This window comes from Passer domesticus, chromosome 7, assembly GCF_036417665.1.
Source record: "Passer domesticus isolate bPasDom1 chromosome 7, bPasDom1.hap1, whole genome shotgun sequence".
NCBI classification, from domain to species: Eukaryota; Metazoa; Chordata; class Aves; order Passeriformes; family Passeridae; genus Passer; species Passer domesticus.
The window spans coordinates 43,296,338-43,321,687 of record NC_087480.1 but is presented as its reverse complement, the minus strand read 5'-3'; the positions used below and the strand labels follow the sequence as shown (position 1 = coordinate 43,321,687).

Genomic DNA, 25,350 nt, shown 5'->3' with positions numbered 1-25,350 from the left:
AATCAAGACAGGACCTTTAGATTGAAGAGACTATTCTGGTCCATGCTTTCTTGACTTCGATTCATCCTTTCTTTTAACATTTCAGGTCCTTCAGATGGGTAAGATGATATCCCTTTTGACCCTCCCTGCTAGATTCCATTCCATTCCATTCTTTGTTTTGGTGCCTTTTGGAGACATATATATACTGCACAGTGTTAAGAACTGTAAATCCAAGTTTTTGGCATTCAGAATTCAATAATTCATTTTAAGAATTCAAGTCCTATGTATTACTTGTACTGTACTATGCGTGGATTTTTATCCTTGTTTAATGTATTCTAATCTGAATATGAATTGCAAGGACATAAGAGAGCTTTGTTGGAGTGCATAGAAATTCAGCTTCTCCATTACTTTTTTTTTTTTTCCTAACATGAATAGCTGTGATGATTGATTCTTTTCTTTTTTAACCTCAATTGCACTGTATGAAAGAAATAAGTTGACAAGATGACTGTCAAAATCTACACAATTCACATTTGGGAATAACTCTAGCATGTTTTGAATGCCAGTGCATCCTTGTAGAACTTCTTTGCATAAAGCATGACAACAGAGAATAGGGAACTTGAAGCATACTCTACTATTGAGCTTAAAAGGCCGAGAAGGAAATTTCATGATTTTACACAGTTGTACAAAGGGAACACAGGAGTACTGGGTTTGCTAGCAGGGGCTACAGGGCTGGCTTCTGGGAGAAGATGCCACTTTCCCCCATGTCCAGTGGAACTCACACCACCAGCTCCAAGATGGACTGACGGGCTGGCCATGGCTGAGCCCATTAGTGACAGGGGTAGAACCTCTTGGGTAATGTATTTAAGAAATTAAGAGAAAAATGCCCAGCAGAAGGGGAGCAGGGATCCTCCCACAGCTCATGGAGGACCCCACACTGGAGCAGGTGGATCCCAAAGGAGACTGTGCCCCATGGAGAGCCTGCAATGACTCAGGAGCTGGGCGGGACCTGTGGCCCTGTGGAGGGAGGAGCCCACACTGGAGCAGGTTTGCTGGCAGGACTTGTGACCCCTTGGGGGACCAGCACTGGAGCAGCCAGTTCCCAAAGGACTGCACCATAGTGGGGACCCAGGCTGGAGCAGTTCATGAAGGACTGCAGCCCTGGGAAGGACTCACGTTGGACAAGTCCATGGAGGACTGCCTCACAGCCAAGGGACCCCACACTGGAGCAGGGCAAGAGTGTGAGGAGCCCTCCCCATGTGGAGGAAGGGTGTGGTGGAAGGAGTGTGATGAACCATTCCCCATCCCCCTGCACTGCTTAGGGGCAGGATAAAACAAAAATCAGGAGTGAAGCTCAGCCTGGAAGGAAGGGAGGTTGAGGAGAAGGTGTTTTCAGACTTTTTGTTTCTCCTTACCTATCCTACTCTGATTTGATACAAAATAAACTAATTTTCCCAGTCTGTTTTGCCCATGATGTAACTGGTGGCTGATCTTCCTGTCCTTATCTTGACTCACAAGCCTTTCAGTGTATCTTGTGCTCTCCTGTCCAGCTGAGGAGGGCAGGGATAGTGCAGTCTGGGGGGCACCTGGCATCCAGCCAAGGCAAGCCCACCACAACAGCATGAGTCACTATCCATGGATTTTTCCCCTGTGGAAAACCTCTCTCATCTCAAAACCAGTTTGACATAAGTGACAAGTATCGAGCAGCAAGTAAATGTCATAACTAAATGTAGTGGCAGAAGGCTTCAGATATTCTCTACCTCCATAATTCATGCATGTTTATTAGTATGGATACTTAGTAGATCTGAAGTCTGATCTGTCTGCTGTTTTACAGACTGTGTTAATGAAAACATTCCAGCATCTAAAGAAGAAAAAAGGTTATCAGGTAATATTGTTTGTATTTCCATAGAATTATTATGTTTACTTACCATTGGGCCAGGTGGACCCTGTGGGCCTTCTCCTCCTTTCAGACCAGCTGGACCCTGAAAAATGGAAAGGAAAAGAAAAGCTTGTCTACTAAACTGGAACATTCAACACTAATTTTGCAGGACATATAATAGGAAACATGTAAAGATCCAAAGAAACAAACTTGAATAATTTCCTTACTTCTTATCTAGCCAATTATATTTTTGTCTGTTCTCTTACTGTATTTATTTTAAGCACAGTAGAAGACTTAATAAATAAAGGAGTTAATACCTTGTGTTTTTTTTTATTTAGATATATCATGGCAGTTGCTCTAGTGCTTATATCATACCTGAGCACCTGGAAGGCCTCTCTCTCCAGGGAAACCACGAAGACCTGCTGGTCCATCTTTCCCAGGAATGCCTTGAGGGCCTGGATCACCCTGGGAAACATATTATATTTTGATTAAAAAACATGTTTAAAAATTAGGTGTAGAGTGAGTGATGAAAATTAACTACCAGATCCTAGTTATAGTAGGATCTATTCACCCAGCTATTCACTCACTAATTCTTTTATCAGTACAATAGTCTGTGGTTAAATTTATAATGAACTTTGACAAAATACAGTACCAGTTATGGAATACAAATAGTGGAAAACACAACAAGCTGTAAAAATATGTTTAAAGATATATTCAATAAACATTTTTTATACCCAATTATAATAAAAAATTGAATAGAATTACATAGTAACTAGATAAGTAACATTTTTCTTGTTCCCTAATGGCAGCCAAAAATTAAGCAAGGAGTTTAATTTATTCAGTGAAATTCTAACTTTTTGTTCACTACTACACATCTGACTTTAAATACAATCTTCTACCTTGGTGTGAAAATGTCACTACTAAGTATGAAGTATTGAATATGACTAGTATATTGAATGCATATTACATGCAAACAATTTTTTCTTTCGCTTTTATTACAAAAATATTAATTTTTGGCTCAAGAGAATTCTCATTATTTCAGTGGAAGCAGACTCATGTCTAAAATTGGAATCTTCCAGTCTTCCAAGTCCTTCTGGGTGAAACCTGCCAATCATGATTTTACACTGTATGTTTTGATTTTGATCTGCATGTCTTTATGATGATTTGAAATGTCATACTGTCAGCAGCCTATCTGTCCCTTCCTGTTTGTTCCCCAAAGCCACACATACCTTAGCACCTTCTTTTCCTGCAGCACCTGGGAGCCCTTGTTCACCTGGGGGACCAGGAGGACCTGGATGGCCTCTTTCACCAATTGGTCCAGTCTCACCCGTAGGACCCTAGGCACAAAAGTACAACTTCAGTCACCTGAAGTTATTTGATGTCTTGAGGGTGTGGGAGGAAGTGGAGAGGAGCAGATTCTCAATATCCAGCTGTTATGCTACCAAGCAGTGCTGCTATTGGTTAGTGCACATTCCTCACCTTCCCTCCAGGCAAGGCTGACTTACAAAATATCTTTGTCCTACAAAATAAATCTTGCATTGCATTTTGCCTGCAGACACGTCTGTGCAGCTTCCAAAGAGTGAAATCCTGACCTTGTTCCTTAAGCACTGAAGCTTTAAAGCACAGTGTGTATGGGAGAAGGTTATAAAAAGGACACAGGAGAGAAATCCATGTACTATTCTTGTCTTGAAACAGGTCTGTACTGCTGCTTTTCTGAATAATAGGAATTGTAAGGCAGGAGAGTTGAAAGATATCTCTTCAGATTCCCTAGCAGAAAAGTTCCACTGAGGGAATTAGCTAAATAAGCTCTAAATGCTTGATTAAGTTGTAAATTAATAAGGTTAAATAAAATGAAATTTTGATAATTTATCTCTCCACAATCTAAAAGTTACTGAATTTTTTTCTCTCTCACGAAATTCACATGTAGCATTGTTCTTTGTAAAATGATAGAGAAATGTGCATCTTTGACTTCTGTAAACCACCAATTTCATAATCACATAAAAAAACCCTGAAATAACAACAAACCAACAAAAAACCCAAATGAAAACATAAAACAAAATGGAAACGTAACCCAAATAATTTCATTTTTTTGGTGGAATCACTGATGATTACTAAGTATAGCTCCTGATATTGTTATACAACTTCTGTTACAAAAGTTAATATAACCATGGATATGGTCTTTTTAACACAGCAAAAGCAACTGCCTTATCCATAATATAACCATTAAACTTTGGTCTCATGAAGTCAGCTATGAAATTAAATTCTGTACCTGAGGGCCAACAACACCACCAGGACCAGGAGGACCAGTTTTTCCTTGAAAACCCTGTGAAAAAAAAATGACAGAATATTACATTACCCTTTACAAGGTATAAAAGAGCAAAATTCATATCTGTGCTGAAGAGGTGAATGAGAAATTCCATGTCACACATTCCTTCTCTTTGGAAAATTAAAAAGAGAAATCTTTTTTGTCTGTGTATGCCTAGATATGAAATGCTGATTAATCTCTCTTCCCATCTCAGTTCCCATCTCTCTGAGGTGGTACAGCAGTAAAAATTGCCAAATCTCTCTATGAGAACTTGATTAGATGAGTTTGAATGCATAAGTGATGCAGCTAAAAGACAGCTGAAAATACATTTTTACATATGTATATTATGAATCATAAAGCCTGACATAAAAATGCTTCTTAAAGAAAGACACAGATGGACTATTAAGTTGGAAGGGCATTAAAATGGAGGTGAGACAAAAAGAAAATGAAAAGAAAGGTGAAGGTTATATAGAAATGGTAAAAAAAGCAATCTGAGTGCCAATGAGAAATCAATGTTATTTCAAAACCAGAATAGAATATAAATATTTTTGAGACAATTTTTTAGAGCAATAATTTTAATTTTCTAATCAGTCGCCCAGAATTTCAGGCCAAAATTATTCAATATTCTGAATGAGAATGTCACTTTTTAAAGACACTGTTTAATGCATCTTTGAATTATGCTAAATTATTTCTTTCAAATATTGGAAGAGTGTTAGGCAGTGCATTCCTGCTGGGTGACATTAGGGTCCTACACAATATTGCCTGCCAAACAGCCTGTGCCTGCCTCCTGCTCTGCTCACCTGTGTAAAAACAAAGGGGTCACCTGGCCCCAATTTTTTCAAATACTGGGCCCTACTCAGCTTTCCTCTGGGCAGTCTGACTGAGAGTTGCCCTATTCCATGAGTTCCTGTTTGAGTTTTCTGTCTCACTCTGATTCTGTTCCAGCTGCCAGCCAGATGTTACCAGGGTTCAGGTTGGCCCATAACTCAGGCACTCCCTCAGACCCCTGAAATTATCTGGATTGAAGGAAAAAGAAAAAGAAGACAAAAGTACCCCTTTGTTCTAACGACAGAAAACCAGAACTGCTCCAGATGAAATCATTCCCACGTCCCTTCCTTTATATAATCAAAGCTTTCTCTGTAAGGCTGTTATCAGGAAAGACAAAGAAAGTTGAACATCACCCACTTACTGAAAGCACCTTGAGAAGACCTGCTAGTCCCGATTTTGCAGAATGCATTGGTACTGTGTTTCTTGATGCTAATGATAGGTTCACTACCCTGCTTTTTCTCTTCTGTTACAAGCTTATCTATTCCTACAGATCCAGATTTTTAAAAAATGTAAAAAGCAAAGGAGATTTCAGCAACAACTACTTAAGAAGACCTGAACCTTCCATGGTTTCATCTAAAATAATTAAGAATAAAAAAATTACACTTACATCTCATGTGTGTGTTTTGAAGTGCCTAAGTAGCCTCTACTTTTTTTTTGTTATTTTTGTGAAAGACAATTTAATGAAATGATTTATTGTAATAAGAAGTCCCTCAATTAATTCCAACAGATGCTACAGGTAGTATATTTCTATTTTGTCTTTTCACAAGCATGAAACATTAAATTCTTCCATAACAGCAGACAATCTAGTAATTTTCACTGTTGATGCTTCCTGCCAAACTGAGATTAAGATGACTGAAATTTATAATCACTTCTAAGGACAAACTGGCATAATATTGGTTTTAGTATAAAGCTTATTCCTACATTTATATTCCAAATTATTTATCATGATATTACTGTTTCTATGTCTACAATTTCAACAGTGTCAGTTCTTCAAAGTGTATGTCTTACTGGAAAGAGTTGCAGCCTTTTCTCCACCAATAGTTACCTCTGTTTATAGAATAATAAACACATGTTGACTGCAACTAACTGCAGAGTGCAACCTGGGAATCTGGCTCTCTAATTTGTTAAGCTTGACTATGTCTCTTATCCTCGTTCCCTCATTGCTGAAATGCCCATATGCACCAATGAACTTTATAATAAGATATGTGTCTAAATAAGAAACAGAATTCTTAATACACTTATCTGCCAGTGAATGAAAAGATGAGTACAATAAGTTTTCTATTTATAAATTTTTTAAAAATCTGGAGTATGTTCTTCAGGAAAAGAAAGTCAACAAGCCTACTGATTGATTTAAAACCATCTGGTTTTCTGCAAAAACACATATATAAGAACCCACGGGGAAAAATATTTTAAACATAATTTTGGCCCAAGTTTACAAACACACAGGGCAGAAAACAATTCTAACAAAAAGCTGCATTTGCTGCTAGGTTACTCAAGATTTTTATTAGCATAACCCAGTTAAACCCAAAGTAGAGAACCACAGCACTGAATGAATCTGAGGGACCCTGGTTCAAGTTTCACACAGTAGCAGTGTCCATAGTTTCATTGTATTTTGAATATTTTGCTACAAGTTGCATCCCATAATCAGAATAGCTGGGGTTGGAATGGACCTCTGGAGTCATATTTTGTCCAACTGCTCTGCTGAACCAGGGCTGCTGAGAGCTGGGTGCTCAGGAATGTGTCCACATGGCTTTTGGATACCTCAGATGGAGACTGCAGTCTCTCTGGGGACTCTGGGACAGTGCTTTGTCACCCTCACATGGAGAAACTTTCCTGATGCTCAGATGGAACCTCCTGAGTTTCAGTTTATTCCCAGTGCCTCCTGTCACTGGGTACCATGGAAAAGAGCCTGGCTCCATCTTCTTTTCAGCTCCCTTCAGGTATTTCTGTACTTGGGTAAGGCCTGAGCCTTCTCTAGCTGAGCAGTCCTGGCTCCATCAGAGACCCACAGCAGAGATGCTCCAGTCCCTTAATCATCCTCGTGGCCCTTTCCTGGCCACTCTCCAGGAGCTCTCTTGTCCTGAGGAGCCCAGAGCTGGACACTGCTCCTGGCCTCAGCAGGGCTGGGCAGAAGGAAAAGATCCCCCTGCTGCAGCACAGAATGCTCTCTGCTTTCCTTGCTGCACTGGCACATTAATGGCTCATGTTCAAAGCACTAAAGCTAAAGGGAAAATTGTAGCTTTTTAACAGCAGACTAAAGAACAAGGTTGAGCTTCCTGCATTGTAAACAATGTAAACAATTGATCCTTATGGTACACAAGTCTTTGCATCATTGCAAAGGAAAAGAACAAAGAAGGAGTCAATAATGTTTCATACACAAAAAAGCCACTGTCATTGCAAAGCATTGCAGTGTGACAATGCTACAAAATTAGCAGAAGAAAATGGAGATTTTCAGAGGGATGTGTTACTCCAAGCTCTGTGCTCCTCCTTCCAGCCGTGGAAGTGACTCAGCAGTCACTAACAGATTTCCAGTGAAGCTGGAGCCTAAAACACATTCTACATGCTGAGAAAATGTCTCAAATTCATTTATGGCTTTCTCTAGCTCTGAAAAATCAAAGTGAGAATTTTTATTTTGTAATGGAATATGAGTAACATTCTGACACACAGAAATAGTGTGCTTTTTAAAGATAATTCAATTAAAAGTATTATATAGTATTTTTTTCATTTTGATGCCAGAATTTATTAATTATGATTCTTAGATGAGTTACATAGTTTCAAATTTTTATTTTATTTTAATAGGTTCAATCATTCTTGATCCTACTTTCCAAAGGTCTTGGTTTTTCAGTTTTCTAGCTGTTTATCATCAGTTATACTTTTTTTATGCTACTATTTTTGGTACATGGCATTCAGGGAGAAAACTACTGTATAGTAATTGCCTGAAAATCTTAATTTAAATAGAGATCTGGGTACTAATCTCTTTTACTTCTATTAAATATTTAATCTTATTCTGATATTGCTGACTGGACATAGCAAAGAATAACCTCACACTTGTATCATGGGAGCAAAATAAAGGTTTCTCATGCCCCATCTACAAGAAAAGTACAGTTATGTAACCTCCTGGTGCCAGCCTCTTTCCCTTTTCCCTGTTGTCTCTTTCTTTGGATTTGATCACATAACCATGACCTTTAGAACAACACTAACACAGCAGAGTACATTTACTTACAGTCTCACCCCGCTGTCCTGGGTGTCCAGGCAAGCCATCTTTTCCAGGTGGACCCTGAAATGATAAAATAAATAAATTAAGCAATTTCTTAGCCATTATCAAAAAGAGTGTGCAATTAGCTATCAGAATCTCTGCTCTGTTTATTTCTAGACTAGGCTTTGGTAACTTTTAACTGCTTCTTTATTATCTAACTAGGATTTTAATAGTACTTTTTCCTTGTGTCCTTCCTATAGTGTCTTAACAATTACTTAGAGAATAACTGTTGCCAAATGCAAAAGTGTTCAAAATAGATTTCTGCAAATTCAGAAATCATGGAAATTCCCTATACCTCCATTTCTCTTTGGTTAATGACTCAACACAAATCTAAGCATTACAGAAGTACATAATGAAATTTCAGGTTTTGGAATTGGAAATAAAAGTAATAAATGCATGGGAGAAAAAAAAAATCACAAGTGCTTTGTTGCTTTCATGAGGGATACCAGAAAAGCACCAAGACTGGTTCAGGAGGCAGCTCAAATGTGCTATTACTTCTATATGTTCCTGCTACTAATGAATGCCTCCATCATCTCCTTTTTCCTTTTTCATTCTAAGAAAATATACAGTAGCAAAGTGTAGCCATGATATTTTATGAAAAATCCTTTGCTAGGATTTTTCCCTCCTGGGAAGCTGAGGAGCCTCAGGAGAGAGATGTAAACAATAACTATCTGCTGCTGTGGAATGCAACAGGTGCATCTTCCATTGCTCCATGCGGGTTGTTTTCACTTGATGGCCAATCACAGCCACCTGTGCTGAGCCTCTGAGCAGTCACAGGATTTTGTTATGCATTCCAGTCTTGTTCTTTCTACCTTTCTGATCAATCTTCTCTCTATTCTTTTAGTATAGTTTAAATGTAATATTTTAATATAACATATATCATAATATAATAAACCAGCTTTCTGAAACATGGAGTCAAGGCTCGCGTCTCCACACATGGGATGTTTGTCACAGCAAAGCAGCATTTTGCCTAACTCAGTGAGTCACATGCTCTCTGGCAGGACATACCACACTTGCAGTTTGGTGTATTACTCTCAATGTCTTGAGCTGCACCAATGACTATGTTAAATATGCGAGCCTAAACTCTTAAGGCTCAACAATAACATTTTTAATCTATACATTAACCATCTCTTACATAAATTTTCAACTATTTACTTCAGAGGCACTCTACAAAAACTACAATTCCTGTTGTTGCACAAACTTAATAAGAGAGATACTTACTGGAGGTCCCTTTGGTCCAGGGAATCCAACAGGTCCCTGAGGCCCTTGTGGTCCCTGGTTGAAAGGCAAACAAACAAATGAAGTTCTACTCAAGCTGGATTGCAAAGTTTGTTTCAATTATAGAATATAGGAACACTGCAGGTAATGTCTGGATTTAAGCATAAAACCTCAGCCACACTGTCATAAATATTGGTAGTCACAATTCACATGCACAGACACTGGAAGGATTTCCTGAAAGCAATAGTGCTTGTGTAGGAATCCAGTAAAAAATGAGGAAGACTACTTACCTCAACTATGTTTACCTAAAACTGTGCATAATAAAGTAGGAACCAACTGTGAGTTAGAAGCACTGTTCTTACATATTGCATAAACCAGGGGATTTAGCTAATACTTTGGTCATCTTTTTAACTTTCAGTAAAACATTCATCTTTGGCAATTCCTAAACCCTCACAATATTTCAAACCAGTACAACAGCACAAAATTCCATAAAGAATAAACTTTTCAGAGTAGCTGGGATTAAATACAGCATGTTTGCTATTATGAAAAATAAATTTGAAATAAATTAATAAATAGAATAAAATTAATTAAATAAATTAATTTGATTTTAAATTAATCTTATTCCAGGGCAGGCTTCTATTATACTGAAATGCTAAATCTGAATCAATTAAGAAGTACTAGGCAAAGGGAGAAATCTTTGTGATCTTACTGTTTATCCATAATTTTTTTTTTTCCAAAAAGATGTATAAGTCTGTTTCTGAACCCTTCATAACACACAAATAGGCTCCATAGGAGGGTTTGGGTCATTTTTCAATATGCCACGTCTGTGAGCAAATTAACTTTCCTCATTTGTTTCTGGGTATAACGTAAAGCTTCAAAAAAAAAAAAAAAGGAAAAAAAGTGGAGCTTTGTAGAGGAAAACTAATAAAATTGACTGAGCTACAAAATACGTGAATGAAATGGGTCAGTCTCAGAAACTGGGTTATAGGAACACAACTTGAAGTTTTACATTTAAAGGAACCTTCTTTCGCAAAAATTTCCCCTGTTCTCAAGATCTGAAGCTTTCTAAGGAAAAAAACTTTACATTTTTCTTTTCATTCACAATATGGCTTGCAGGTTTCAAGACAGTGAACTGATGGATTATGTGAGAAAAAGCACTAGAATACTATCAGTGTGCTATCAAAATTACATTTTGCATTCTTGTTATTAAATTTCATTTTAACAGTAGCTACACAGGATAGATTATTTATTATTTTCATGTTTGGTAGCTGCAATAGTCTCAGAGGAGTAGAGATGACAGTTTTATTTTTTGGTTGACATCCCTCTTGGGAAGAAAATAGATACCTCACACTTATATTACACAAGTGATGAGAAACATGGTGCTTTATGATTCTTCATCTCTTTGCTTTTATCAGTTTCTCTCCAGGGATGCCCTCATCTTGGATTGATCTGCTCATTGTTTTAGTATCCCCACAACTTCTCTCCCTTGCAAACTCTTGGAGCTGTCAGAAAACTGCTCTTCCACAAGGATCTGCTATTCCCCTTCTGGTAGGCTGCCTCTGAGCCTCCTCAGTGTAAAGCAACCTACATATCATCTCTTGGTCTATGCCTCGTTCTCTCCATCACACATCCTAGCTACTGCCACAAAAAGTGACATTATGGAGCTGAGAAAAATGCACAAGGAGCTCCCTCCTGAAGAATAATACTCCTACAGAACACTGGGACCTTGCTGTGGATACAGGGAGAAGAGCTTTAGGCTTTCTATATGAAAAAGGTTAGCAGTTTAATGAAATATGACTACAAAAGAAAAGTTTAAGCTTTGCAAAAATGCTTGGCAGAAAGCTCATCCACTTAAACTGACTTGATTTTCAAGTGCTGCCATTACAAAACCATTTATTAATATCTTTTTTCTTTACAGTGCTGTACAATGAGTTGTGTAGTGGATTTGTGTATTGATTGCTAAGACAATAGCAAGCAGAAAGTTTTGTTTTAGAGAGAACAATAGGTTTCTGAAACATGCAGAAAATAGGTTGAAGGGAATTCTTAGCTGATCAGAACAAAAAACTCAGCTGCTTCAAAAAAGGATCTTCTGGATGTGCTTGAGTGTTTGGTAATCCAATGAACAGGCAGTAAACTGCAGTAGGTGAGGAATTCTGAGGAGCCTAAGCTGTGAGTACACCTGTAATTCACAGGAATGTATACAAAGTGTATAGATGTAACACAAAGTGTGTATGTACTCTGTGTCCTGTGTGTACAAAACTGAGATACAGCATGAAGAAGCTTTCAGCAAATTTCAGCCACCCCATTCATAACTTTGTGAAAAGCACCATTGGAACTGAGGTTTTGCTAGTTCTGGTTACCCTGGTCAAAGTAGCACAGAGATATGAGAGGGAGAAATGAATATAAATCAAATCACACTCATATATACTGGGAAAAATGTGTACAAAGATGGCTTTCACAAACCCTTTCGCCTGGTGGGCCAGGAGGACCATCATTGCCTGAAGTGCCCTGGAAGGGAAAGAGAGTACGTTCAAGGATTTACATTCATTTAAAAGAAACAGCCTGTAGCCAATCTATACAGTGTGCTTGACAATTACCTTTGGACCTGGTTTACCAGTGGGACCTCTGGGACCTCTTGAGCCTCTTGGACCCTGTCAATTTAACACAGATGCACTTGATCATAAATACTGGATATTATAATCTAATAAAAGTAATTTGTCACAGTAGAGTGGATGCAATTTACACAGGGAAATTTCTAAATTGGAAATCAAAGGAACTTACTGTTGGTCCTCGCTGTCCTCTGGGGCCTGGTTTGCCATGCAACCCCTGGAAAGAAAAGTTCACAGGAATCATCTTAGCAGGCACTCTATTTGTGGGATAAAGTTTTTTTACTGAATTGGAGGCAGAGAGCAACTCCCTTAAGTTTAAATATTATTTTTCCCTTAACTATCTACTTTGCATTTCAATTTACAGAATCATGGTCCTTGAGAAAATTGGTTATCTTTCTGTATTCACTGGTACTTGTGGCTAAATGCACTAAATTTGCCTGAGAGTCAGATTCTGTCAGAGGCATTAGAACATTTTAAATCACATTAAAACGGTATTGAAGGTGGCACACAACAAACAGAGTCCCTCTGCAGCAGTCTAAAGGACTTGGCATTGTGAACAGCCTTAAAAACAAAGTTCCTGGGTTCCCATGGTCAGCTCCACAGGTTAACAGAGAAAAGAAAGGGCAAGCCTCTCTCCATTTATAACAGAAATGGGCACTGTAATACCTACCAAAATTATGCACACTTGACAAAGATTCAGAACTTGCCAGAATACCAGTCCTTACTTTTTGCTTTAATATATCTCCTAATCATGCTGAATGTGATTTTTTCTTTAGGCTCTGCACTGGAATTGCTGTGCATTGTAATGCAAAGGATCTTAAAACTCAAGAAAGTATTTTTCAGGTAGAGAAAGGGACCTGATGGCTGGTACTTTTGAATCTCTGAGGTAAACAAACCAGCAACCAAAAAATCATCAGAGTTGTTCTGGCACAAAGCTTCCCTTTATTATAAGAAACAAATTAAATGCATTCATCTGTTTTCTAGGCAGCGGGGTTTGTTTTTTTTCTTTTTTTTTTCTTTACTGTTGGTTTTATTTCACTTAGCAGAATAAAATTTATGTGCTGTTTTTGAAATGCTACTCAGCCTGTGATCTTCTCAAGGACAGGGACTTTATGTGTATGTGTGGTAGCACAATGTATCACGGTGTTCCGTGAAAACCCTTTAGGCAAGATTAACAATAATATCTGATCCTCATTACAAAACATGCAGTTAGGGGCTCACTGATGATCAGCATAATATTTCAGTGTACCAGCAGTTTGATGGTATTAATTACATGGTTAATACCCTAGCTGAACTTAAAGCTTTAAGAAGGCCTGAAAACAGGCCTTTAAGTAGGCCTGAAAGCAATATAGTAAGATTTTCATAATTTTAAGCCTCTTGCTTGATTCTATAATTTTGCTTTCTTTTTTTTCCCATCTGCTACCTTTATTATCAGTTGCCTCATTTTTTCACAATGCTCATGAAATGAGCATTGCTTTGTTGCTTTTGCCTGTACATAGCAATGCATCTTTACCTTAGCTAAAATAATACAAGAATAATTTAAACTGTACATAAGTAATGCAGATGCTATTGGGTTTCATTTATTTAAACTTAAAATAATTAATTTCTGCTTTAAGAATAATAATATATATTACCTGTTTGACTTGCTGTTGCTATCAGCTATGAATTCTGACTCATCTCTTAATTTCACTATCTTTCTAACATACCTTGCTATATTGAATTGAATTTTAGAGACAACAGCACAGTGACCTTCTTTCTAATCTATTTTTAATTGTTATAGTTTGAGGAATATGCATAACACATTTCCTCTCACCTGCTTCAAGAAAAGCAGCAGAAGATGTAATTTTACTTTTTTTTAATATATGTAATAGCACACATTCTTCATCTTGCCTGGTATATTTGCCTTTTTGAAGCTAAGCCTAAAAAAAGCCCCTTGTGGCAAGTCAGAATATTTATGAAATACAAGCTGAATTTCCTTGAGGGTAAATTGCATGGTAGCAGGATTATTCACGGGATACAGGAAAATAGTTCTTGCCAACTCACTCAGCTATACTGTCCAAAAAAAAACACTCAAAAAAACAAACTCTAAGCCCTTCAGCAAAGGTGATTTTTATTCTCTTTTTCAAATTATATAATTATGGAACTATGTGCAGCAAGAAAGAGTGCAAGTTCTTGTATATTTACATCAACATCTTAAAGAATTGCAAATACTGCCTCATTACATCCTGTTTTACATAGAGGCCCATTTTGAATGTGAAAAGCCTGTTTTTATCATTCTTTAGATAGTAACTTGTATCCTTAGGTTTCAGTCTTTTCTCCCAGCGCTGGATTTAAAAACCTAATAAAGTGTTATGCAAGAATGAATTATCATACCCTTGCACCTTTCTCTCCATTGGCACCTGGAAATCCTGGGAAACCAGTTGAGCCCTATGTAAGAAATCAATGCAAATGTCAGAGGATATCAAGAGCAAAACAGTGGAAGAGCCAACATTTAATAGACACATAAAGCACAACTCCAAAGTCATGTACGTTATACATGTCTAACTTGCACCTGCAACAGTTATAAATAAACTTATGACAGCTGTAAATAAACTTACCATAATGCCTCAAGTCAGTCCAGAAAGCATTAAAAAAAATCAATGTATAGAATGGACATTATTTGTCATCTTATTAGACAATAAAATATTCATTAATTCTACACTTTTTTTAAAGCAGGAAAGCAATAATTAGTAACAGTCCACTAGAAATAACTGTATCATAATGAAGATAAACAAACAAGGCCTTGTTGCCTCATAGTAAGATAATTATTTTAAAAAATAATTCCAAAAATTGTAAGGATTTGCCACATCTTCTATTCACTTTACTGAGCTGTAAATTAATTGTTTCAAGTTCTTTTCTCACTGTAAACCAACCAATGGATAGTTTCAGTTAACTGATCCATGCAACTCATACATAGGCAGAACTTACGAGATGATCTGACTTGAAATTCCTCCCAGCTCTATTCCTCCTTTTTACCTCCCCTTTCCTTCTGCTAACTGCCCAGTCCAATGGGAACAGTACTATTTTCTTCTTTGATTTTGTCAGAGAGGTTCAGTGGGACAGCAGACTTTTTACCTGCCAAGGTGTTAATTTTTCATAAGGAACTTGGGATCAAAGAGGTGATAATCATGATAAAATATACTTTTAACTGACTGGGGATGAAAATGTAGAGAGTGTTTGGTTTGGTTGGCCACTGAAATTTACTAGCCAGAGTCCCTGCTGTCACAATGCATCTATGTCTGTGCAGCTTGCTGTTAGCATCTTAGTGGCAAATAAAATGAATGTAACAAAAACCTAAAATATAATTTCTTGGTGCTCTTAGAAATTAACTGTTTTCCTTTTTTTTCTCCTGTTCCTACTTCTCTTTTTCCTCTAATGAATCTTGTTTTACATAACCATTCCAATTATCCATAAAAGACTTAAGGGCAGTACAACTTCACTAACACATATTCTAATGAAACCCTTACTGATATTGACTGGTGGCAGAAAAGTAATATTTTTCTTCCTTCCCTTTCCTTTTACATTCCTTTTCCTTTTATTTCCTTTCTTACTTCTTAATTCTTCACTAGTTATAAATTTATATAAGAATAAAACTAAAAATTATAGTATGTGAAGCCCAAGCATTCTCTTTAAACTTAAAAGGCTGAAAAAAATCCAGAACAAATGATGGGGCATGAGTAGTCGTAACTTGGTTGTAAATATCTTACATGTACAGCAGCCTTTGCAACTGTGCTAATGAAGAAGGACTGGATTAGAGAAAAATCAAAGTGTACTGAAAATTATCAAATACAGGCAGTAGGCTAAAACAATTAGAAAAAAACAAAAACAAATTATCAACAAAAAGAATGATTTCAACTTTCTTGACAATACTAGGACAAGATTGCTTATTTGCTTTACATAGCTAACATATTTTTCTGCTGCTTTTTTCTCACTCCCTCGTGTTAATCTGAACTGTGACTCAGTTTCCAAAGAAGTCTCTAGTGAATTATCTATTGTAGCTGTCATTAATATTTCTTAGAAATTTAAGCAAAAAATTGGAAGAGCAACAGTGAAAGCAGCTTGAGAACTATTTTCAATTTTAATGTGATAAAAATTTAATGCAAGGAAGTTCTTGATCAAGTCCTTGTTGAAAAAAGAATCAATCAACTTTTATTTGAAATGCTACCTCATTTTTGTTCTTAGAACTGAATAACGTAAAACTCTTATCTTAGATTTTTCAAAAGACTATTCTAAAGGAGAATGGGACTAAAATTTCAGACATTTTGAGTTAAGAAACCAAAGCCAAAACCCCTGTGTCTTTCAGTTTTCATGAGTACTTTCCATAGACAGTTTTAATATTTTTTCACTAATGCAGTGAATAAGCATTCTTCAGACAGTCCTTTCACTTGACAAAAAAGGGTTGAAGAGTAGAGCAGAGTCAGAAGAACACTTTGCCAGTCAGGAAGTTGCATTTCATCCAAAACCCCCCATAATCTCAGATTTGGAAATAAAAATAAATCCAAAGTAGAATAGAACTGAGGATTTTACTGCAGGTTGATTGTTCAGATGCATAGGAGTGGTAAGGGATTCTTTCACTTGTGATATTTACCTAGATGGGAATTCTTTGAGAAGGGCTGGAGCTACAGTGTTTCCCTAATGTTCTCCTTTACATGGTGAAATGTCTGTAGAACTATGCTTTTATTCCATCTTTTTTCTTTCTAATCTCAGAAAAGAGATCCTGCAATTAATTTAACATGCCCATTTCCTAAAGATGGGTTAGGATTAACTTGATAGAAATTTGTTTTATAAAAATGTTTTAAACCAGAAGCCCCTGTGTGGTTTTCTATTGCAATCTAAATATATAAGTTAGATGAAGGATAAATGTAGGCACTTAAATTAACTAAGGATTGTGTTTTGTCATGTTTGTCTTAAAAGAAACTAAAGGAAAACATGAGGAAAACATGCAAATGATATGTTTCAAAGAAATATGGTTTATTCCATGGAAGAAGCAGTAATCACACAAATGGAATCCCTGCACCACACTGGAAATTCCCATCACTATCAGCATCCATTTAATCAATATAGTGCCTATTCTCTTTTAAGAATGTCAGCAATTCCTTCTTTTTGCAATTGTTTAGTGCATGCCAGTCTGATGCTGGCACAATGCAGCTCAGGAGAAGATGGTAAAGGGTATTATATTAAGAAGAGTTAACAGGTAGTGCTCCATAAAGAGCCTGACCTAGGGGTCACACTGTAGATGATTTTACTTCAGAATATTATTGTCAAAAAAGAAAATGGGAAAATGGCCCTTTCTTTGCCCTGCTTCCCCAAACACAGAAATTAAATAACTGCCATTGTGACCAGTGTCAAAGCACTCAATATACAGCTCATTTACAGCTCACCTTTGGACCTTGTCTTCCTGGATATCCTGGCAGTCCAGGTACGCCAAGCTTGCCCTGCAATGAGAAGGCAGTGTTAAATTTTACTGTATCCTCCTTTGTGGTTCAGCAACCATCTATACAAAAGAATTTTTCAACAACATAGAGTGATGATACTCCACGGAATATAATATTAAATTAAACCAGTTTCTCATTTTTATAATTAATCACCAGAGGGCTTGGGCCCCCAAGCTTAAACGAAAATCCTACTCCAATTAATGAAACCAAAGAAACCAATACCTCAAAGGTTTTCTTCCATGAAGTGCTCTGCAGTTCTATGTGGTTGAAATCATTAAACTATAATTATTCTCTAAAACATCAGGGCATTAAGAGGTTTAACTGAGAAGAAATGCTTTTCAATTTATACTATATGATGGCTGACTTTCATGAATAGGCATGTGAAGAACTGGTTCTTTTCTTGAATAGCTCTAAACTGAGACTATGATAAATTATACTCCACTGATTATTTGCTGACAATGGATTTGTCAACAACCATTACCAACTTGCAGTGTTCAGAAAAGACTGATCAGCACTGACATCAACCATTCCCAGAAATGAAATACAGTACCCTGCTCCACTGAGTTGGTCTCTTTGGACCTCTAGAGGATGAGTGATGGCTTGCCACAAGTCTGCAGTTTCAGACAAAGATGGGAACTCTGGGGAAGAATTTCTCTATGTTCTAGAATATAAAATTCTGGAGAAGATCTCAATGTAAAATATGACTGTAAAGTATCATATGGTACTCTGTAGTAACTGTAGATAAATAGGAGAAAGAGACTTGCATGGGGAAGGAAATTTTCCCAAAAATGTATACTGGTAAAAAAACCAGCACATAAATAAATATGTTGAGTATACTACTTACAATGCTGCCTGTTATTTGCCCCTGACACAAGCCACATGCATTGCAATGCAGCATGACAGAACATCAAACTCTTGTCAGATTCCATGAAAGTTTTGAACCCTGATTTTTTGTGTCAGCAAGCCCAGTTGCCTAGGTTATTACTGTGAATACAGATTCTTTTTTTATTATGAGCTAATTTCTGATATGTTCCTAATATTTTGGCACCCTACTTGAGATTTCATTAACCAAGAAAATCCAGCTTTATACCTACTTGGGAAATAGAATTTTCTTATCATAGAATCAGAACACAGAATAAGAACTACTGCAGTAATTTCATTACTTTCCTTACAATAAAAGTACCTTTGCATTAAATATATCATATGAATAACAAGGGAACAAGACATTTACATCTGCTCTTACAGACTTTCAAAATGTTGTGAGAAGATATGAAAGTTCACGACTATTCCAGTTTTAGCACTAAAATAAATATCACAGGATCAGCACCAATGAATTTCTCTGACCTATTCCATTCTGGCCAAGTATCCATAGAATATCCACAGAAGATGTGTGCCTTCCAGTGGACAATAAAACCTGTAATATTTCTAGAAAAGGGAAAACAATGGGTCTAAAATTCCAAGGCCAGCTAATAGTGTTATCAACACCAACATTTTTTCCAAATATGTTCTGATATTTAGGGCTTCAGATTCCTGATTTGTATACTGTGAGAGTCCCAAATATGTCACAGTGAAGAAGAAATGGTTGAAAACCTATATTCATAGCAAGCAATTTGAATAACTAAAAATAACACAAATTGGAATTTAAACTCTACCAATTATTTAAAAAAGGTTTGTTTTGTTTTGATTTGGTTTATGCACCTTCTTTTCTATTTTTTCAAGAGAGAACTAGAATTGAAGCTATAGCTCACAAAAAAAAATAAAGGGAAATATTTTCATCAGCATCTTCTCACTGAAGTGATATGTGTTTACATTTATATGTATGTAGCATATACATTTTTGAACCATAATTTTACTGTCATACTTCTCCAGTTATTTCTGTTACCACTGATGAAGTCACCTTTCCTTTCTGACAGTACCCACACACATTTCTCAGCCTCCTTTCCATCCTTTATACCAAACTCAAATGGTTATTGTTGAAGCCAGGATTCTACAGAGATTTGTACCTTGTTCTTGATTTCTCTTTTTTCATCATCCTTTTAACAGTCCTCCCTCATCCCCTTTCGCCAACCCTATTTTGGATTTGTATTCAGGAAATGTTTTCCATTAAATAAAATTTCCAGTCACCATTTGTAGTAATACGACTCAATATGAATTCACTCTTCAGCAGCACCTTTATCCTCCTTTGTGCCCAGCTATTTTATTTGCATCGTGTTTTCCACAGCTGGATTGCACTGTATATAATTAGGGATAAGAATGGAGTTGCCTTACGTACTGGTGGAGTGCTACAATGCCTCTTTGCCTACTTACAAGATAAGAATTCTCAATCCTTGATCAAATGGGACTCCAGTGGTCTGCTGCAGTAGTGTCACAAAAAGATTTTGCAGATCTGCGGACTTGTTTTTCAGTGATGGAGGTTACAGATTCCAGCTATGTTATGAGGCAATGGCATGTTTCTGTTGATTTCTGGCTACTGACCTTTTCCCCAGCTGGACCAGCAGCACCTGGATCCCCAGATGGACCCGCTCGACCTTTTGGACCTTCTGGGCCATCTTCTCCTCGTGGACCTGGCTGACCAATTTCTCCCTAAAATACATCACATTATAAATATGGAACAGTATTCATACATATATTGGAAAGATTACACACAAGTAATTGAAAATAAATTTTCAGTAAACCTAAACAGAGAATAGAATCATACAATAGTTTGGGTTGGAAGGAACATTTAAATGTCAAAAGGCTTCTTGCAGTGCACAGGGACATCTCCAAATAGATCAGGTAGCTGTAAGCCCTGTCCAGTTTCCTACTAGGAAAATATCATTACTTATGTTCATTATATAAATGCAAATGGATAAATATTAGACAGTGAATACCATATTCAGAGTGTTAGACCCTAGTTGTCTTGCTTGAAGACAGCTGCATTTGAAAATTTTATTCCTATTTTTCCTTTCCTAAATTTTTGAGAAGGCACCGTGGCAGTCTATAGGAAGAAACTTGTCTTTATCTAAGTACCAAATGTGGCTACCATCTTCACAGTTATTTATGTATACAGACTACAGATACAGGCCAGGAGCCTCTTATGAAAAGGTTTTCTACAACCTCCACAACACTTACTATGAAAGGAAGCAATTGCTCTTTGGGCTAAATAAACAGCATTGTGGCAGAGATGTGCAAAATGCTGCACTGGAATGGAAATATCTTTATCCTAGATAGATAACTTTTCCTCAGGCAAATATTGGAGATCTTGGAATCTGGGAAAGACAAGTCTGTACAAAGAAGCTCAGTGAAGAGGATATTCAAGAGTGACATTCTCTCCCTCTTTATGACTGTGCTATTTTTGATTCACAACAACCATACCTCTGGATTGAACTTGTGCATGCACAGGGAATAGAAACATTTTAAAATACTAGCCTTTATTTTATGTTTGGTTTAAATATATTTGTTCACTTCAGTGATGTTGCTATCCTATTGGTAAGGTTTCATACCTTCTCGGTGGCTTCTCAGGCACAGCTCCTCACAGCACTCACTCCACTTTCTCAGCACAGCCAACAAACTCCATCACCACCAGCTAACCTGCTCTTTTATAATACCCCTCTTAACTGGATCCAGCTGTGGCCTATTAAGAGCAGGCTTGTTCTTAATGCTTGATAATTAGCACAGCTGTAACTCCTTAGGGGCCAGATTACTTTCACCACTGCCTCTATTTTCCTACCTTTTATCTAACCACACAGTGATCCTTTCAAAACAATAAAATTTAAACATTTAAGAATATACAGGCTATGAATAAATGCTTACCCGGTCACCTTTAAGACCCATGTCACCTTTAAATCCTGGAAAACCATCTTCACCCTAAAAAAGGCAGAAACACATGTAAATTGGTCTCCATGCTGAACTACAAGCTAAAGCAATACTGCTGACTTTGAATCTGAGTAATATTTGGACTGTCAATAAAACCAGGAGAGAGTGACAATGTGCTCATGTGACATTACTAAAGAAAAAAAAAAAAACAACAAAAAACAAAAAAAGGAGCAAGAAAGCTTTGTATTTAAACCTCATGTTCAAAAAGAACATGAGGATTATGCTTTCTACATTCCTAGGCCCACAAAAAATTTATCTTCTCCCCAATCACCAAGTGAGATGGATTTCAGGGCTAAAGTCATTTTGAATTTGGAAATAGTCATAGAGTATGCAACAATAACCCTAGAAAGAGTGATAGAAGTAGATCTGGTAGTGGCAAATAACTCAAAACAGGCAAGGAAGCATCAAAAGTAAAAAACAAAATAAATAACAAACCAAACCAAAACACCTCCCTCCAAAATGAAGCCCAAAAAAGCCCAACCAACAACAACAAAAAGAACCAATAAAAACTCAAAAAAACCAAAAAAACCCCAAAAGAAATTTAACAAGTAAACACAGTTTTTCAATAAAATGTGTTAGTGCAAAAAAAAAAAAAAAAAGCAAAGAGGTAACACTATAGTTCATTGAAAAACCATACAAAAACCAGTCTAAAAGCAGTTTTCCCATGCTTTCTATATGATGAAACAAAGTTTTATGTGGTCGTCTTATATTGCATAAATTTAAATTTAAAGGTGGCTTTCCTTAATATTTAGAAAGAAATGAAAAAGGTAGTGTGAAGAATACATCAAAAAAGCTTCAGTAAATTTGCTTGGTTACAGCCAGTAATATGGCCAGTAACAATTACATGAGAACCCTTAGCAAGGACTGACCAGGTGTCAGCTACTGACCAAATGGCTGCCAAATGAACTGAAACTCTTCTTCAGCTTTCACAGTGAGGTTCCTGCTATTGAGATCTACAAGAGGTTGATTTTATTCTGTGTAGGAGGAGAGAGCTGAATGCTCTATTTCCTCCTCTGCTGGTAACAAAAAATAAAATACCTAAAGAGTTCTAGTCACATTTACTGGTCAGTACAGAGATAGATCTCTCTGACATGCCTGGACCATTGCAGATCTACAGGGGCTTCCCTGAATGATAAGGTTATTTATTTTGTTCTCTTGCACTGCTCTCCCCCATGCAATGGCAGCTGAATAATTTCAGTACAAAAAGGCCAGAGAACACACCCCTAAAACACTAAGAGAACAAAGGATGAAATAGCTTTGTGTGACCTTTGGAGGTATTCAGTAGAATTTACTGTCTCTTACTGCAACTGGGAGATAGATCAGTTTTATGAACACAAAAGTATTGTAGACATTGTGCTAATCAGTAGTCATTGATACACACACACACACATATATATATACCACATCTATGAAATGTATTTATATATAAGTCCTGTATTTTGTCCAAGCAGGATATTAATAATCCAGTAAAGCACAAGAAAAATCAGGGGTTTTGAACTGTCCAGTCTCCATGGATGTTAAACACACTCTTTTTTCAGCTTAGATTTAATGAGCAACTCTAAAATGAGCAGGCAGCCTAGACAAATTGTGGTTTAAGAAGGCTTGAAAATGTACAGCAGCCCTTGTCATCTGAGCCAAGTTCTGAATCCAGGCTTTTTGGCAAGATGGAGTCTTCTGTTTTAGAAATATCTATAAATATCTGTAGACCATATATTTATCTATATATAGACATACAGATACATATTAGCCAGCAGAGCCACAAGAGTGGATTTGTCTGTGTGCTCAGGAGGAGGCATGACTGATGGAGTCTGTTGTGTGTCTCTTATTTTGAGTGCTGAAGGAAGTGTGACTTCAAACCAACACGGGCTGCAGCTTCAGCCACCACAGACCATCAGGAGTCAGCCCAGACCGCAGTGGTTGGTGACTGCTCTAGGAAAAGCTCTACACACAGAATTAATAGTATCAGGGGAAATAAGAGCTTTCTTCACATTCATATACATCGATCTGACTGCGGCTGTCCATCACTTTAGCAAAGCCAAAGATCTGGGACAAAATACCTTGAGCCTAGAAAGCCACTGCCCAATGTACTTTAAAAATACAGATCTATTTTATGGCTCTATCAAAACAGATAAAAACAGTATTGTCACCACAAATCTCTCTGATGCACAAGCCTCAATATCCACTACAGTATCTACTAATAAGGGAGGGATGTCTAATTCTCTACTCAAGGCCACTTTAGAGACAAGTTACCTAAACTGGTGCAAAGAGGATTCAAAACCATTCTAACAACTGAAGTTTTTATATTCACTTTGTACCAGTGTAAATAACCATGAAGGTCACTGATTTAGGCATTGGGCTTGGTATGCCTTTAGGGAAAGACAAAAATAAACTCACTGCTGTGAGATAAAGCACACTGCAGTGAAGGAGGCAGAAGAGGCTGCAGTGTAAAAAGGGAAAAGAATTAACTGCAGTCAGATTTACCTTTTCACCTTTGGATCCCTTGAGTCCACGTACACCATCAGCACCCTAAAGGAAGAATATAAATAATTACCCCCATGCATATATTCAAAAGGTGTGAGAGGAAGAAGCCAATAATTAAATCTTACCTTTACACCACGAGGACCTGGATATCCAATTGGACCCTGAGGACCTGGAGGCCCCTAAAATACATTGAAGCAAAGAACATTTGTTTGTACAGTTTTTGGTTAGCAAGCACTTCTCTTCAGAATCTAATCCTTATTCTTTCAGTATAATGTATGAGACAGCAAACTAACACTGGGCTGCCTGCCACTAAGAAAAGTTAAGGCATTAAAAAGCACCATTCAATGTCACTATAAACTATTAATAGAATTGTGAACTAATTGCGAACTTGGATTTAACTTGTATATTTCGGAAGCACCTATCCATAATATAAATTATCTGAAACAATGGTAATTGTAAAAAGAAACAAATAATCAGGAAAAAAAAAAAAGCCATTTAGAAACCAGTGGTGCTTTATTGGAGAAAATTTATAGGCTAATTATGATGATGACATAAGTCAAAAATAGAGACACAAATAATAGGAATAACAAAAAATCATTGTCTTAAAAAAAAAAAAAAGAACAAAAAAGACATTCCAAGCCTGGAAGCTAAAAGGCTCATGGTGCTACCAATACTGACTGGTTCCTGGATTCTTTTAATTACATTTTGCTGAGTATTTTAATGATGTTCAACTTGGATCTATACAATCTGATGGCAGGGCCTAGAGAAACTGAGTTCTGTGAATGGTGGAAGCCAGGAAGCCTGGAAACATGATACCTCTGAGATGCTCTGCTGAGTCTCCCGTGTCAGAGAAGGACAGATAACAAAATCTGTTACTAATGGGGACATTGATAGGATTCTTTTCCTCTCTCCAATGTGTCTTTTCAAAAAACCTTTGGACTGTTAACATCTCTGAGAAACTGAACTTTCTATCAAGTTTGGCTGAAATGGATCAGTAAATTCAAAAGACATAAGAACTGGCAGATGGCAACATGCCTGGACTTGCAAAACATAAATGCTGTGTGTAAGCTTTATTTTCCTAAGAAATCAGGATAAAATTTACATGTCTTTACATTAACAACACTTTTGACATATATAATATGCTGATGTCAGTAGTGCTGTACTTTCTGAAATGTGCAATTAATTACTCATCCTGTCATCCAGGAGGATACAACCTTTTAGTATTGCTCCTGAAAATTGAAGCTGAATTCAGGTGCTATGAAGGGTGTTATTCTGGATAAATAAGGGTCAATACTGAGTAAGCAGAACACTTGATGGAGCTCCAAGACCCTTTCAGGACTTCATAAGATTGAAAAAATACTTTACACAGACACTGAATTGAAGACGACCTAAAAAATGCATGGTCTCTGCATGTAGTTTTACACCTTCAAAAATGCAAGTTCTGAAGAACCTTTGTGAGTACTCCATAA

At 36.9% G+C, this 25,350-nt stretch overlaps 1 protein-coding gene across 7 annotated transcripts in view; it reads right to left on the bottom strand.

Moving 5' to 3' along the window:
- COL11A1 (collagen type XI alpha 1 chain) overlaps window positions 1-25,350 on the bottom strand; it is a 129,873-nt gene that overhangs the window by 36,095 nt on the left and 68,428 nt on the right. For all 7 annotated transcript variants that reach the window (XM_064428025.1, XM_064428026.1, XM_064428020.1 and 4 more), the window contains 15 exons: window positions 24,007-24,060; window positions 23,882-23,926; window positions 21,338-21,391; window positions 20,021-20,128; window positions 17,492-17,545; window positions 14,445-14,498; window positions 12,244-12,288; window positions 12,060-12,113; window positions 11,926-11,970; window positions 9,466-9,519; window positions 8,212-8,265; window positions 4,125-4,178; window positions 3,085-3,192; window positions 2,231-2,320; window positions 1,905-1,958 (listed from right to left, as the gene is read on the bottom strand). In XM_064428025.1, coding sequence (XP_064284095.1) covers window positions 1,905-1,958; window positions 2,231-2,320; window positions 3,085-3,192; window positions 4,125-4,178; window positions 8,212-8,265; window positions 9,466-9,519; window positions 11,926-11,970; window positions 12,060-12,113; window positions 12,244-12,288; window positions 14,445-14,498; window positions 17,492-17,545; window positions 20,021-20,128; window positions 21,338-21,391; window positions 23,882-23,926; window positions 24,007-24,060 — 927 coding nt within the window. The remainder of the gene's footprint in view (window positions 1-1,904; window positions 1,959-2,230; window positions 2,321-3,084; window positions 3,193-4,124; window positions 4,179-8,211; window positions 8,266-9,465; window positions 9,520-11,925; window positions 11,971-12,059; window positions 12,114-12,243; window positions 12,289-14,444; window positions 14,499-17,491; window positions 17,546-20,020; window positions 20,129-21,337; window positions 21,392-23,881; window positions 23,927-24,006; window positions 24,061-25,350) is intronic.